General features: G+C 39.2%; 2 protein-coding genes across 3 annotated transcripts in view; both read left to right on the top strand.

The window, feature by feature from the left end:
• arhgap4b (Rho GTPase activating protein 4b) overlaps nucleotides 1-7,076 on the top strand; it is a 47,892-nt gene extending 40,816 nt beyond the window's left edge. For both annotated transcript variants that reach the window (XM_084721766.1, XM_084721767.1), the window contains exons 22-24: nucleotides 75-182; nucleotides 2,323-2,425; nucleotides 4,490-7,076. In XM_084721766.1, coding sequence (XP_084577892.1) covers nucleotides 75-182; nucleotides 2,323-2,425; nucleotides 4,490-4,702 — 424 coding nt within the window. In that variant the 3' untranslated portion in view covers nucleotides 4,703-7,076. The remainder of the gene's footprint in view (nucleotides 1-74; nucleotides 183-2,322; nucleotides 2,426-4,489) is intronic.
• Nucleotides 7,077-10,889: 3,813 nt separating this feature from the next.
• cav4b (caveolin 4b) lies at nucleotides 10,890-16,377 on the top strand. Its single transcript, XM_084720062.1, has 4 exons — nucleotides 10,890-11,120; nucleotides 12,241-12,528; nucleotides 14,696-14,883; nucleotides 16,092-16,377. The coding sequence occupies exons 2-4, from the start codon at nucleotides 12,265-12,267 to the stop codon at nucleotides 16,273-16,275; spliced, it is 636 nt and encodes a 211-aa protein (XP_084576188.1). The 5' UTR covers nucleotides 10,890-11,120; nucleotides 12,241-12,264; the 3' UTR covers nucleotides 16,276-16,377.
• Nucleotides 16,378-17,320: the final 943 nt, after the last annotated feature.

Below are 17,320 nucleotides of genomic sequence, written 5' to 3' on the forward strand. Positions count from 1 at the left end.
CGCTCGTTTTCGTATTGTCGCACACGAATGCACACGACACAAAAGTTACAAAGTTTCTGTGCACGTCTCGACAGGATGCGGGTGAACAGCGACAGCGCTTCGTTGCCAGGGAGACAGAGAGGAAGTGAGGGGAGCCCCAATCGAAAGCCGCCAACCTCTCCCGCCACAAGACACCTGCCAGTGTAAGACTCACACACTCATTCGGACACACTACATCCTGCATGCATGTGCAGCATAACACAAATACAATACAAACACTCTGTGTTTGACTCATCACCCAGACACAAAGAGGTTTATCACCTTTTGACTGAGCTAGAAACATTCCTGGAACCTTGTCAGAACATCCCTACTGCTTAGTGTGCTTTTTTGTGTGGAGTTTGCATATTTCAAGACTCCAGTGTTCAGCTACCATAAACTTTCCTGTAATGTCACTTGAGGTTTTGCAAACATTCGAGAATATAGAGTAGAGACCTAGAGGGAACATCCTATAGTAATGGTCCCCTATATGTTTTGAATGTTCCCTGAAAGTCCACCAAATAACGTCCCCCTTCCCCCTAAAGAATCCCACATGATGATCTTCTAGGAATGTTTTGGGAATGTTCAAAGGCAACATTCTTTACAGCAGCTTAGAACTTTCAGGAAACGTACAATTCTTGTCAAGGGAGACAAAAAGTTCTAAAGGGAACACTCTCATATGACCTACAGAAAACCATATTTTCTTTACACCCCAGAAGTCTCTGTATGATGTCATGTTACCATAAAAGAACCAAAACTGACCATACATCTAAAGTGATGTATGGAACGTACTGTATACCAACTTAGATGCAGTCCCAAATAAAACGTTCCAATGTGACTAAAAGGGAACCATGTAGGAATGCTGCCTTCATATCCCAAATGTCCTCTTTGTAATGTTGCAGTGTGACCATAAAGTAACCAAAACAGAACATCCTCCTAAAGTCATGAAGGGAACTTCAAACTGCAAAACTTTTATAACCAACAGATTTGTTCAGTAAAGGTTCAGGACATTCATCACCTTTAGAGAAATTTTAGGGAACGTTTTGCAAGGTCCCCCCAGAACATCCCCTCCTACGCTGGGAGATAAAAAATAAATATTATTCATGTAGAAACAGTCAGCATGGAGGGAAATGCACAACATTACCATTAAGACACTTTAAGGCTGTTGCACAATGGATCATATGACTGCATGTTTATTGAAGGAGTTCATAATGACAAACCCACAGACGATTATTATTTGATTTGGTTCACTCTCACCACTCTCATCAGCATCGTTTTGGGTGGAAAAGCAATAAAAACCCACTATAAACTACATGTCCAGCAGCAAACGGCAGACAAACAAAGTTAAGTTGAATGGACAGAGACACAACAGACAGAGACACAAGATGATGCTAATGACACTCTGCAGGAGGTATGTCTGTCAACAAGAACATGTTGAGAATGAAGCTTGTTCACCCGTACACCATTTGCGCCTGGCAGTGTTTCTTCTACATACATTACGTAGCTGACATTGCAAAGTGGTCAGAGTTTGGGTAGTTTTAGGCAGCAAAACTACTTGGTTAGTGTCAAAATAAGTATGTTAGTGACGTAATTAACAGCAAGCAAAGGTCTAACGTAGTATAAAGAGGTACAAAGTCCACACAGGACGTTGGATGGATGGGTCAAACACCGGACATTCACACAGGGTTTGTTTGCCGAGTGAAAAGTTATTTAAACAGAAATGCAAATCTACTTTGTGGAGAACCAATCACATTTCTTTTGCATACTAATTAGTTAGAGTTACAGTGTTCTCCCTCTGGATCACAGCGATAACCATAGCTTGTCTGCTGGATGTGTAAATAGGCAACAATTTGCTTGCAAGTTCACCGTATCAACTTAATCAGCTGTAAGTTGTTGATATGTTAGTGTTGTGCTCACTACTTGTTTCTGCTGCCATCAGTTATTGCAGATTTGAAATGAAAGTTAATGGTAATATCTCATAATCATAATCCCATACATACCAGCTGCTGAGAAGCACCATTACAAACAGTTCTGCATTCAGCATCAAACATCAGGAGGATGGTTGTGGTGGTCGTGACAAGTGCCAATTTAGCTGTGAAAGAGGAATAATTACAGTTATTGTTAGTCTGCATTTAATTTTTGACTGAAATTTGCACAGATTCCATGATGTGGTATGATATGAATTGTCCAGAAAAAGAGAGAAGCTTCAGATTTCAGGTCAGATTGGCGTCTGTCTGTATCTTTCAGTTGTCCGTGTCACAGTTACTACATGCTTTTGTCTTTCTTCTGTTACCTTTTGACTTTTAGGTCTCAGGAACGAAGACACACTTTGGACACTGTGAGACAGGGCGGCTTCAGACCCCCAGACAGACCTCCGTTTGGTCAGCCAGATAGAACTGCAGTGGATAAGGTTAGTACTATAGATCATTGTATTGTCACAAGATTAAAAGCACCCAGACTGAAACGTCACACCTGTGAGGCCCTCGGCTCTTGAGAGACTGTTAATTCTGCCTATTTACCTAAATTAAATCAAAATCAAAATCAAATTCTGTTAAGTTTTTAATGGCAGATGATACTAGTAAAACACTCAGACACATTTTAGGCTGAATCAGTTTCCTACACAACTGTTACAGACTGTTGACTCATCTCAAAACCACTACCTGCTTCTTGCGACGACTTCAGATTTGGTGTTCAGATAATAGCAGCTTGTACAGGAACTGTCGTACGTGATTATTAGCCAACACTGAAGCCCTGTTGTAACAGCAGCTCATGTTAAATGTGCTGACACTGTCAGAGCTGCATCCTGCGGTGTTTTGGTGTCTAAAGATAAGACACCAATGTTACAGTAATCTTAGTTTGAAAAGAAATCAATCTCATCGGGCTTTTTTGAAATTCTCTTTCTTTTCTATCAATGATCTCTGCAGTAGAAAACTGACAGTAGTGTAGCTGAAAACATATACGTTGCCTCTGCAAGAATCTCCCTTCTCTCTCATTTTCATTTGTGTTGCTACATCAACAGACACACGAATACGTGTGTAAGACTGGGTTTAAAATGTACAGAAGCCCCGAGAGGCGAGTGAGAGAAAACTTCTGGTGATGCATTTTCTCAGTCTGATATATTGTTTTTCTCCCAAGTTATTTTCCAGAGTCTAGACTTTGACAAACAATATAGATCAGACTGAGAAAATGGATCAGCAGAACTTTTTTCTTACTTGCCTCTCAGAGCCTCTTGGTACTTTTAAACCCAATTTGCCAAAGTCTAGACTTTGGAAAATGCTTCATGGTGCCAGGAGGGAAGGTTTAAGTATTGGCAAGACTGTAGAGTTGCTGGGCTTTTCAAGTGCAGCGATTTTAAATGTTCACAATAAAAGAACCAGCGCATCTCAAGAAAACGTCTGATATGTGGTAGATACATGGGGGTAAATCAACCTAGTCATAGCATAGATATACTTAAGTATGCATTATGCTATGTAATCAACTTAGTTACTTTTAAAATCATAATTGAGTACTAAGTACAATTGTAATTAATATCCAAACTATGTGCATTTTTGTAGCCAATATGGTGATCTGCTCACAAACAAGCCAATAAAAACAAATGTATATCGCCCAGGCTTGGAGTAAGGATGTTAATGATTAATCATTAATCGATTGATCACCATTAAGAATTTAAGCAACTAAAAAATATATTCATGGATATTTAATCAGTAGTCTAGAAATGGCAGTGACTGTTTTGTCTGGCAGAGCCATTTGTTAAAGAAACTGACAAAAATGACAAAACAAAACAAAAAAAAAATGAAAATGAGAAAAAAAATAACAGGACAGTTTTTTTTGTGCCTTATAAATTATTAATAATTAATTGCTTGTTAGTATTTTCAACTACCAGCTTAGGAAAATGCACAAAATTTGCTACTGTAGTTTGGAGAGGTGACTGTGAGCACTGAGCAGAACAGAAAATGAGTTGGAATAATTCAGACTGAAGATTTAGAGAAACAGAAACACCTTTGAATGAAGGCTGCTAGTTACAGTTACAAAGTAACTAATACTCTGAGTAGTTTTTGAGCTGAGTACGTCATCCTTTCACCTCTAATATTTTGGTAATGTACTTGAGTACAGATCTTCAGTGCTCTTTCCATCACTGCATGTAGATCGTTTCATAAAACCACTTTGTTTATCACACTTTATAATAGTGGGACACAAGAACTCATTCCCAAACACACAGCGCTTCACACTTTGATGCTGTTTACACTTGATTTTAAAATGCGTCCTGGACAATTGGCTCTGAAGTGGGCAGCGCATTGTGACCTGATCATTCAAATCATTTGTCGAGTTTGTCTGGGACACATTTGACTACGTCTCTTTTGTGCGTCCTCATGCGTCCCTGAGACCACATTTTCATGGCTGTTAATTATTTCATGTCTCCTCCTCTCTGTCTCTCTGCTGTTTTGCTTCTCCTCCTCTTCCCTCTGCCTCTCAGGAGATGATCAGCCGCCAGATGAACTCGGTGTTCAAGGAACTCCTGTCTCGCCAGCCCCCCGTGCAGCAGTCCACCCTCGGCGCCCCTGCCGCTCCTGCTCCCTCCTCCTCCTCTTCTTCCTCCACCTCTTCCTCTCTTCCTCAAGCTGCCCCCGCTGCCAAAAAAGCAGGATTCGGCCTCAGAGGACGGGCCCTTTTCAGACCGGTGGACTGAGAGAGCTAGGAGAGGATGTCTGGAAATATTGATTTATTATTTGAGGATGATGATTATTATGCTGATGATACATTTGGTGAAGATCTTGAATTATTTTTTTGACACGTGTATAATATTTGCGTCTCTGCCATCTCATAGTGCCACTAGTCTCGGTGCCGTGTTACTGTACGTCCAGTGTGTCTGTTTTCCAGCTGGTTTTTGGTCTCTTTATGTTCTGGTCTCTTTTTGTTCTCCAGGCTTTTGCAATTTTTTGGAGAATCAGGGATGTGACATCGCCAGTGATCTCACCAGACTGACTTTTTAAAGTGGTTGCCATGATACAACAACAAAAGACTTAAGCTGCCCTCTAGTGGCTCACCCTTGTAATGTTTATTTTAAAAAAAGAAAATTGATTTGGGGCCTGAGTGCCTTCTCATCTTTTGCTCTTCACATTTATTTCACTTGAAAAAGACCTGATAGGTTTGAACTCTGCATAATATTATGTTTAAAAAATTATGTGATGTTGGAGGGTTTGTGGAACCTCAAAGTGTTCAATATTAAATAACTGAATTATATATATGATATAAATAATCACTAAAAAATCATAATAATGACTAAGAAATGTTATTTCCTCATTAATTTTCATAATAGCACTTTCTTTTTTAGAAGGTGCTATTTTTAGTGTTATTTGATGATGTCACTTGTCATGGCAGTGGTGCCACTTCAGCCAATCACATGCTCCCTCCTAGCATGAGAACCAAACAAATCTGCAAGCTCATGTTTTATTTGCTCTGGCGTTGCAAGACATGAAGCCCATTAGCCCGACAGATTTCCACTTTTCCTGGATCTGGTCAGACCAACCACTTATCTAATCTGGGGTGGGTTTGATACAGTAACAGGGCCGCACAACAAGTTGAGGCCTTTTTGTAAACAACCAAGATGGCTGCCGCTGACATGGAACTGTTTCCACTGAATTTGTTACCACATCAGTAAACATGCTACTGGATGGTTTATGTTCTGTAAAAGACCAAACAGCTGCATTTAAAGCTTTTGTTGAAAAGAAAGATGTGTTTGCTGCACTTTTGACAGGATGTGCTGATACCTGGTTCCAGACTATATCATATTTGTGACCTTGTCTGGTGATGCTAGGCTAGAACCCTCTTCTTAAGGCAGCAAGCTCAACAACTTCTACCACATTAGTCAATTAGCTCCTGTTAGCTGGAGCAACAACAATGTAAAACTTATTCAGAATCTGCTTCAAATAAACTCATACAGTAACTAAACTTTTTAGCTTTTAAGTCTCAGCTTAGCTAGCTGCTCATACCTTCTGTAAATGGCCAGCTAGCTAGGCTGGCTTCAAAAGCCTGTGTTAGCAGTCTTAGCTTGCTCCTGTCCGGCCTGGATCTTTTTGTTAATCACAGAGTTGCGTGTCTTTCTCTAAGAAACAGAAACATGGCATAAGTAACGCTGAATTAACCAGCTAACGTAACAGTAGCTGCTGCCATTAAAATTTTCTCTTCATTTTGACGCTGAGTCGTAAACCAAGCTTAAGTAAATAACAGGATAGTTTGTTTTATGTGTCTTTGTAGCCTGCTGTATTTATTTACATCAGTAGCTCAATAATTAATACAGATTTACTTTGACATTGTCGTTGCTTTAGCTAACAGGAGCTAAATGTGGTCGCAGTTGTTAAGCTTGCTAACCTAGCCTGCTACCCTGTTTGAAAGGTAAGCGTGCATTAACTACACCACATAGATATTATAATGAACTAGTTAGTGCATGCAAAGATGGTGCCCATTCAGTCCAGTGAGCCCTGCTTGCCTGGTGCATAAGCTGAAAAAGTTTTCTAGCTTCCGTGTTTACTTCCTGGTTATACAGCCCTCTAAATAAGCACAGGGATGTTTTTCCCCTGACATACTGTTTTACAGACGTGTCTTTTATAACGGTGGCTTATAGGAGAAAATACTTTTTGGGCCAGTGGAGAATTTTTCTCTTCAAAAACGTGAGTGGCCACAGGAAAAAACTGGCGGTGTCTTCTCTAGTCCATGCTACACCACTCATGAAAAGTGGCATTATGAAATAAGCATTTCTACGATGAAATAAATATTCAGTCCTACACACCTCTGCTATTCTGATGTTATTTCATCTTTTATTATAAAAATAAGTGATGAAAACATTTCATAATTAAGTTTTGATATATATTTTTTAAATTATTTCACAAATGATTGTTGAATTTCTATGTTTTACACATTTTTTTCATGCAGTTATTTATTTGACAATCATCATTATATATTTAATATTGAACGTTTTGGGGCTCCACAGATGTTGGGGAAAACTGTAAATGCCGAAGTCAGTACTTTATAGCAGCATGCAGCGTTATCACACACACACACACACACACGGAAAACACATTCCCCTTCATATGTGATAAACGGCCTGACACAGATACACAGGCCGAAACTCAGGGCTTTTGCAGAGTTAGAGACGGGCTAACTCAGGTTTGGCATCGAAGGAATAAGTAAGAGTTTCTCACTCAGGGCTTCGGTTGACTCACTCTTCAACTGGAATCTGTGCCCTAGCCTCAAGAGCCAAAACTGGCCCCCACATCAGAGAGGATTCAGTGACTCTCTCTGGTTTAAACTGTGAATGCAACGGCTACATTTTGGAGCCACGATCGAAACTCTTGTCTCATTCATCCACACATTTTGCCCCCCCCCTCCCCTGACTAGATCTAGCACCATCCACTGGTCCCACTCAAATGTGTGTTTCAGGATTTTTGCAGTGCGGTGTACAATTACTTTGACTCCAAAAGCATTGGAAACGTTTTTACATGATGCCATCTCCCCTCTGTTGTGTTTCAAATATTGGAAACATAGAAGAAGAATCCTTTTTTTAATCGATTTTGCTTCTATGATTAAAAATACCTTGTTATTCTGGATCATTGTTTGAAGATGTCACTAAATTTACTGTGTCCAATTGTATATGTGGTAAAAAAAATATGAATACAATAAAGATGATAAAGTGATGAATGATTAAGGGGTTGTCAGTGTATTTAATAAACTTGATTTACTAAAGCTTTCCAGCTCCTAAAACTGTCATTGTAAAATAATGCAATATTCAGTCATCACTGTCCCTAAGCTGCCCAGTACGGAAACTCATTTATCTCATTATCTCCAGAAAATGAGCTTTGTAATCCCAAGATAACGTGATAATCAACCCATTATCACAAGGAAGTAATAGGTCGTTTCCAGTGCCATGTTAAGCTGTAGTGTGCTCTCTCTTGCGTTATGTGATGACTTGTGTGATGATCGCTTTTTGGTTCCAATCAGCTTTTTATTCTAATAACATCTTAGTATTAATAACCACAATTCCAAAAGAGTCGGGACGCTGTGTGAAACATTTAAATAAAACCAGAAGGCAGTGATTTACAAATCCTTTTCGACTTGTACTTAGCTGAGTACGGTACAAAGACAATATATTTTTAAACTTTATGGTTTCCTGTAAATATACACTCTTTTCGCATCTGATGCCTGCGACACGTTTCAAAAATGTTGCGACAGGAGCGTTTTTACCACAGTGATACATCACTTTTTCTTTTAACAACGCCCAGTAAAGCACTTGGGAACTGAAGAAACTAATTATTGAAGGTTTGAAAATTTAATTCTTCCTCATTCTTGCTTCATATAGGACTTCAGGTGCTCAACAGTTCGGAGTCTCTGTTGTCGTATTTTGTGCTTCATAATGCACCACACGTTTTGAGTAAGAGACAGGTCTGGACTGCAGGCAGGTCAGTGTAGGACCTGAACTCTTTTGTTGTTGCTGTTCTAACATGTGCAGAATGTGTCTTGGCATTGTCTTGCTGCGTGTGTTTCAGTATTAATGGGCCTTCACAGATGTGATGGTTACCCATGATGCAATGGGCTCTAACACACCCCTATAACATCAGAGATGCTGGCTTTTGACATCAGTGTTGGTAACAATCTGTATGGGCCAAATGGATGGTACAAATATGTATATGTGGTTTTAATGCAGTGCCACCTGTGGGGTCAAAGGTCACAGGCATTCAATGTTAGTTTGCGGCCTTCTCCTATGTCTTTATGGATTGTAGATGATGAAATCCCTAAATTCATTGACACTGTGTGTTAAAACATATTGTCCTTAAACTGCCCACAGTTTATTTCAAAAGTGGTGAACTTCACCCCATCCTTACATGTGAACGACTTTTATAAACCAATCATGATACTGTCACCTGTGACCAATGACGAATCATTTACCTGTGGAATGTTCCAAACAAGCATCTTTTGAGCATTTCACAACTTTCCCACTTTTTGTTGCCCTTGTCTGAGCAACATGTTGCAGGCATCGAATTTAGAATGAATGTAGTAAATTTGGACATTAACATTTGCAAATCATTACATTATGTTATTATTTACATTTTACTCAGCGTACCAACTTTTCTGTAATCAGAGCTGCAGGTTTCTCCATACTAATAAGCAGGGATGGAAGTAACTAATTAAAAATACTGAAATTACTGTAATTGAGTGGGTTTTTTGGGTACTTGTACTTGTATAAGTAGTTTTTCAAGTCTGTACTTTTACTCATACTTAAGTATGCAATACAAGATGTTTTTATTTAGTTACTTTTACAACCAACTGAGTACAGTTTGAATTAATATCCAAACCTGCAAATCTGCATTTTAGTAGCCAGTCGGGTGATCTGATTGCCAATGGGCAGATGAAAACAACGACATACAAACAAAAAACAAAACAAAACGTTGCAGCAGCTCAGGTTTGGAGTTAGGATATTCATGATTAATCGTTAATTGATTAATTGCCATCAAGAATTTGAGTATCATCATTATTATTATTATTATTATTATTATTATGAGTACAGATTTTCAGTACTCTTTCCACCATTGCTAATAATCTCCAGAAACTGCACAGGGACTTGAATGTGGGGTTCATACAGTCAATGGGCCTCCCGTCAAGTCTGCATGGACCCAGTAGAGGGCGCTGTTACACATAACCACACGTCTCTGACACAGACCACACCAGTAACAGAGGGAAACAGCAATATAAAAAATGCAGACAAAAATAAATAGGAAAGTAATGGCAAATTATGAGTAGGGCTGTGTATTGGTAGGAATCTGGCAATTCATTATGCGTCACAGGACAGGGGTTACAATTAAATATATTGTGATGTGAACCCTGCAAGCAAAGTGTGATTTGTTATGTTTTTATCTAATTTTAGGAAAACTGTCATCATATAAATAACACACCACAATAGTAGTAAAGTCTGAGTTTAAAAAGTTTACTCTTCTGTGCAATCTGCTATCTACAAAACATAATAATATTCAAGCCTATCAATATTTTCTTACACCCCTAATAATGATATATAATGGCAAGTGGAATCATTAACTCCTTCAGTGTACACTTCTGAATTTTCACGGAAAAAGTTTGGCTGATCAGTCCTTAAGAATTCAAGATCAGCTCCTGACAAGATGCATGTGTGTTAATCACACACACACTGCAGAAACGATTGCATGATCATAAGAAAATTAATATATTTTGCATGAATTTTCTCTAATCTTTGCTTTATCACAAAACACTGGAAAGTTTTGGACGGAACGTCACTCTTTGGTTGATCTGCTTGCAACTCAGACGTGCAACACAAGGCCAAGCAGTCATGAGTGGACATGGCTTTGTTTCAAAGGGTCACAAGTTAAAGAGGTCAGGAACCTCTGGTTTATTTAGGGAATGTTGAGCTTGATGGTTTATTTTCAGGGAGTGGATTTTGCTAAAGGGGCTATGGAGAGCAAGACCATATCCTTACATATCCAGCAAAACCTCATGGTATGTTTGCTCTCTTTTCATATGAAGTCCATTATAGTAACATGCCATATCTATCTATTTTCTGCAGAGCGGGAATCCACACCCACAGCACTCTCATGCCACCCAAACTTCTCACCATCCTACATCAGAATGTTTATCTGCTGTATCTGCATCTCTAGGCACAGTGCCAGAAGTCACTCAGTGTCTTGGCATGAGCTTAACACCTGTTGGCTGCATTATTGTGCGTGTATGTTTCATTGTTTCAGTTTCTGTGTTTCGACAAGACCCAAGTCCTGTAACATGATCTTCTAGACCCTTCCACTCCTCTTCCGAAAATAACCCCTTCTGACAGCCACACACACACACACACTCAAGGAATAAGAGGCAGCGTACCACATTAGCACTTCTGCTGCTCTAAGTCAGTGTCAAACACTGGAAGTGTCTGCATGAATACTCATACGCCAAATCAGCTCTGAGGGACATTGTGATTAAGAGGCTGAGCTGATCTCATTGACATTTTAGATTAGCACTCTCTGCAGGGCTCCCCTGACCCGTCTCTCTGCACGGGGTCACTGATACAGGATTAAGAGAGCACTTCTTTAAGTAAGGTAAGTCACATGATTCATCATTTCTGCTGCTGCCGTCCCTGTCCTGGATCTGCTACAATGATCTGTCATCAAGAATACGAGTTACAGGAGTTTGTCACCTTGCACGTATACATGCAAGTTGATTAAAAGTCTTATAATGAAGGATTTCTAATCATATCTGAGGATAAAAATGAAACACAGAATGATTTTTCTGCCTGTGTTCCATTGTAAAAATGCCACTTTATAATTACCAGCTGCTATTTACAGATTTTGATATGGCTTCCTTTTTGGGGGCTAAAGAACACGTGGTAGTGCCAGTGCTCACTGTTACACTCTATGCCTGCGATCTGCTGCAAGAGTGTATTTGTGGGAGTGTGTATGTGAATTGGCATACGGTATAAATGTGCTGCGTGTTAAAGGGATAGTTCAGATTATTTGAAGTGGGGTCCATGTTCATAGCAGCACATTGCTTGGAGGGTTCCACAACGTTTTTTTCAAGCTTTTCCAGCATTTTTCAACTTTTTTGTTCTGCAAGAGGTTGACAAATTCATGGAAAACACGCTAAAGTTTCATATTTCAAAATGTGTCACCTGTCTGTAAGTAGATGTGACATCCTATAGAATCTGGTTAAGCCAAAACATGACGTAAGCCCCTTTCACACTGGACAAAAAAACCCACTAACACCTGCTGACAGCAGGCTTTTGTCTTCAATGGGAAATTGCACAATTGGTATTCACTCGTAGGTCAAATAACTCTGTAGTAAACACAGTAATTCATCATCTCCAGCTCTGATCAGCAGTGATGGAAACATGACACCCATGTTCACACAGTATTTTCAACCGTTTTTGGTGGAAGCAATGATGTTTTTTCACCTCTTTTGCTCTTTTTTCATCCAATTGAGTAAAAAAAGCAACATATTACACTTCCATAGTAATTTTCCCAACACCTTTGATGACATTATAAGTTATAAGTGTTTTCAAGGATTTCCAGCAACCACACAATCCCTGTGCTTTGCTTCAATTCCTGCTGCTACCCCAAACTGGGGGCTCAAAAGTTTTGAACTATCCCTTTAATGTCAGACATCCCCATATTATGTTTAACTGTCTGCGTGTTCATCTCTCTTCATACATGTGAAAACAAGGTCCTTCCTCTCCTCTCAGCGAGGATGATGATGGTGAGCGACGACTGTCTGGTGGAGTGTAAGATCGACGATGACAGCGATGAGGACGACGGAGGAGCAGAACTGATAAACACTCCCCCTCCACCTCCTCCTCCAGAGTTTGCATCCAAAACCCCGACCCCAGCGCCCAAACCTCCGACCCCTCCCACAGCTCCTGCCACGCCCACACCCACACCTACACCTACAGCTACACCTCCACCCACCTGTCCTGTCAACAGGGACCCCTATGGTATCAACAAGCACCTGAAGGTTCCCTTTTCCTTTCTCCGTGAATATACAGTGTTTGAGTTTCATGAGTGTCTGAAAATCACACAAAGCCTTCGTGGTCAATAGTTTTTTCTTTGGCACTTAGGGATGTTAATGATTAATCATTAATTGTTTCATTGCCATTAAAGATTTAACAGATTAAAAAACACTGCCTGACCCAAAAAAAAGTCACACTAATATTCCACACACTAATATTTCATTGGACCCCCTTTAGCTTTGATTACAGCACACATTCACCATGGCATCGTTTCAATAAGCTTATGCAGTGTCACAACGTTTATTTCTGTCCAGAGTTTCATTAATTTGTCACCAAGATCTTGTATTGGTGATGGGAGAGTTGGACCGCTGTGTAAAGTCTTCTCCAGCACATCCCAAAGATTCTCAGTGGGGTTTAAGTCTGGACTCTGTGGTGGACAATCAAAATGATGTCTCATGCTCCCTGAATCACTCTTTCACTATTTGAGCCCCGTGAATCTTGGCATTGTCATCTTGGAATATGTCCGTGTCATCAGAGAAGAAATAATCCATTGATGTAAAAACCTGATCATTCAGTATATTCAGGAAGTGAGATGACCTCAGTTTTTGGACACATAACGTTGCTGAACCTCGACCTGAGCAACTGAAGCAACCCCAGATCATAACACTGCCCCCACAGGCTTGTACAGTAGACACTAGGCATGATGGGAGCATCACTTCATCTGCTTCTCTTCTTACCCTGATGCCCCCATCACTCTGGAACAGGGTAAATCTGGACTCATCAGACCACATGACCTTTGTCCATTGTTCCAGAGTCCAATCTTTATGCTCCCTAGAAAACTGAAGCCTTTTTTTCCGATTATCCTCACTGATGAGTAGTTTTCTTAAGGCTACACAGCTGTTTAGTCCGAATCCCTTGAGTTCTCTTCACATTGTGTGTGTGTGTGTAGGAATTTTCTTACTTTCACTATTAAACAACTTTTATGATTTGATTTCACCAAACATTTAAGAGATCTCTGATCATGATCATTCAAGATTTTCTTTATGACCACATTTCTTCCTCACCACTATCCTTCCAGGTTTTAATAGTGTGTTGTTCTTAGTTATAGTAGTTTCCAGCTGAAACATTTTAATCACTGCAGTAATTATCCAACAGAAGGCTCTTAACCTTTTTGCTTAGTTAAATCCAAATAGTGACTTTTATTGGCCAGACAGTGTATATTGGTCAATAATTAATGTGATAGTCTAGAAATAGCAGTAATTGTACCTCATCTGACATTGTTTAATCCGGCATTTGTTAAATAAGATAACTTAAATTTAAACTTAAAATGAGAAACAAAGGAGAAAAAAGAAAAATCTTAATATATCAATTATTAATGATCAATTGCTTTTTGGTGGAAAATGCACAAAATGTGCAACCCTACTGGCGATTCTACAGAGAGGTTTGTCACTATCTACAACATCTGTCATTGACAGACATTACATTCCTCAGCTCTGTTTACAGTCTCTTTAAGAACTCCTTCACTCTGTCCCTCCTGCTGTTTGACATTTGAGCTTACTATTTAATCCAGTATCTAAAAGGGACAGTTTTCTCTGTCAGAGAGAAAAGTGGCTCCAGTAAATTCAACTGCATTCATTCATTCATTCATTCATTCAACTGTCTGCTATACAGAAATAACAGACCTTAGAATGCTGTAACTGACCAATCAGAATTGATCAACAACAAAACTGTGTAATAATAATTAGATACAATAACATGCCACAATAATTTGTCACCCTCTTCTGTTGCTGTCTCTTACGGGACGCCCCAAGGCTCCATTTTAGGCCCCATTTTATTTTAATGATATATAAGTGTGATCTTCTAATCACCTCTGTGTTTTCTTGAAGATGTAAGAGTAAGACAGAGGTATTTGTCATCAGTCCCGCAGATTCCTCTAGTGGTGTAAACACTTATCTTATGTCTTCAAACGTATGTACACATACCAGAAATCTGGGTGTAATTTTTATATTTTAAACTGTAATTATTATAATATTTTGTGTGGGATTCAGTCACTAATTTCTGCCTCACCTCAAGCTGTAAAGCAGCTCAGTCAACACGTTTTCTTTCATTAAAATGCTCTATAAATAAACTGACGTGACTTGTACCACCCACTCCCTGGTTTCTTGTCTGCAGGTGGAGGTTAGTGACGTGCTGGCGGAGCCCGCCACGCCTCGCAGCATAGACCAAGTGTGGATTTACAGCGTCAGCGGCTTCGAGATGGCTCGTGTCTGGACATACCGCTGCCTCTCCTTGCTGCTTGCCGTGCCCTTTGCCTTTCTTTGTGGCGTTTTCCTGGCCGTCCTTGCCTGTCTACACGTCTGGTACTTTGGTGCAATGAAAATGCTCCCACGTGTTCACTTTCACTGTTGTGCACATTCACACTTAAAACGAGCTAGCTCAAAGTTCAGTTCACTGAGGTTACAATTAACTAGTTCTTCCATGTTTTTTGAAGACTTGTTTAATTTAATATGAAATGGAACTTGTTCCAACCAGACACTGGAGTCTACATGTTGATGCTGAACTAAACTGTGCACAATTCATGCTTTTGTATTTATTTATTTTTTAACTGTAAAATGACTTTTAACTCATTTCAAATAGTTAAAATCTTAGAATAGTAGCCTACTTTTCTGCAAAAATAGACAGACTTTTGCCTTCACTTTTTGCCTTGAATGCAGACGACGCACAGTGGCTATGCACAAGGCTCTCCGTCTCAGGGAACGATACATCAGCCTGTCTTTCAGTTTGAATACATAGACAGGACTTCCCTCTTTATTTTATTTTCAACCTGACAGGAGAAGATAAGGCACACATTTTGCTACATCTGTTAGTGCTTTGAGACAGCTGATCATTGTGATCTAATCAAGTCGTCTGCCAGAACCAAGAACTGAGTTGTTGTATCGTGAAAAACCCAAAAACCCACTTACTCCCTATTAAATCCACATTACTGATGATTATTCATAAAAAATCTCATTGAGTTAACATGTTGTGAATGCACCATCAGTACAATATTTTTGCAATATTGATATTGAGGTATTTGGTAAAAAAAAAAATTGTGATATTTTGTCTATATTGACCTGTGATAATACTCATTTTAGCACCTTAGCCATGTACACAACATGTCATCATTTCCAACCCACATGATCAATATTATATCAATATCGACTGATGTGAAACTTCACTATTATGTTCAGCTAAACCGCCCAGGCCTAAACAAAGCTTTTGTTGCTAAATTTTCAGTATTTTCCATATTTACATCATCAGAAATTAGTCATGAAGTAAAAGGACGTCAACAAATATTTACTTTCGTTGACAAAATTCACATTGGTCCAGGTCCTATCTATTAACATTGGTAAGGCATGATTTATGAGCTATCCCGCAGCCAGCCACCAGGGGGCGATCCAGATGCTTTGGATTCACTTTTAGGAATCGCTCATCTTGTCCATTTCTAAATGTGTCCATAGTTTGGACACACAGAGGGTTTTTATACACAGTCATTGCAATAACTGCCTCTCTTCCTCTTTAATTCCAGGTTTGTGGTGCCTTGCATACAGCTGAGCAACACCTTCCTTCCATGCCTGCGATCCTTGTGTTTGTGCGCTGTGGATGTTGTCATCTCCCCCTTCTGTGCGTCTCTCGCTCTCTGCTGCAGTCAAATCGCCATCTCACTGTCCAACAAGGACTGGCAACCAATGAGAGACAAGGAGAGTGTATGAATGTGAGACACGTGAGGGATATCGAATGAATGAGAGAATGAGTGCGAGTCAGAGAATTGTTTTTTAAATTGCATGTTTTTTTGTTTTGTTTTTTTTTTTAATTGGCACAGTCCTGCATCCTGCTAATGTTAACGCTATTTGATATGTTTTCTATATGTAAAGCCCGTTCAAACAAATTATAATTATTGTAGTTCATTTTCCACTGATTTAAGATGTAATTCTAAGAAAAATTGTATCAAACTATCAATAAAACAAATGTCCTTAAATAAAGTTTTTGAGAATTTTTGCTTTTGTTTCACCAAATATACCATGTGATTGGCTTCTACAGACATTTGCATTATCAGTTAATATCTTTGTTTAAATTGCATGACATAAATAAGTATGTAAAATAAGCATTGGCCTTATGAGGTTCAGGGTTGATTTAAAACAGTAGATGGTGAGTTAAGCCATTTTCAACCCATGAAATGCCAATTCTGATAAACAGTTGAGTCTAGAATAAAGTTGAATCTATCAATCAGTTAATGCTAAGGCTGACAAGTAGAATCAACTACACAAAAATAAAATCACAAAAAAAGCTCTGTTAACATTTCTGAATTTGTTGAAATGTTTACCTGTTTTCATTGCAACACCCTCCTTTTTTAAAGCTGTAGATAAGTTGGTTCATCTGGTTTTTACGGGGACCCATCTAGTCATCATGTGCAACGTTAGTGTCACCTGAGAAAAGGTGTGAATGGGTGTCATTAAGGTTGTTGACTCACCCTACATTTGTGTCACATGAGTCCAGATGGGTGTTAAGCTACCTGGGGAATGATCTTAGGACTGTCAGATATTATTCTGAAACCCCCCACATCCAAAAGGGTCTACTTTACTGTCTGCTTGGTATCATTATATCCAGTAGGTATTTGTTCATTTTTTTTACTGCAGGTACGGACCCACCAGTAACTAGCAAAACAAGCTCTCTTTTGTTTTACAGCCTATAACTGTGAGAATTTTATAGATCCAAGACAAAACTGATATAAGGGAATTTCTCAGAGGAAAAAGTAGC

The sequence above is a fragment of the Lutjanus erythropterus genome, chromosome 6, assembly GCF_056507025.1.
Source record: "Lutjanus erythropterus isolate fLutEry1 chromosome 6, fLutEry1.hap2, whole genome shotgun sequence".
In the NCBI taxonomy this organism is placed as follows: Eukaryota; Metazoa; Chordata; class Actinopteri; order Lutjaniformes; family Lutjanidae; genus Lutjanus; species Lutjanus erythropterus.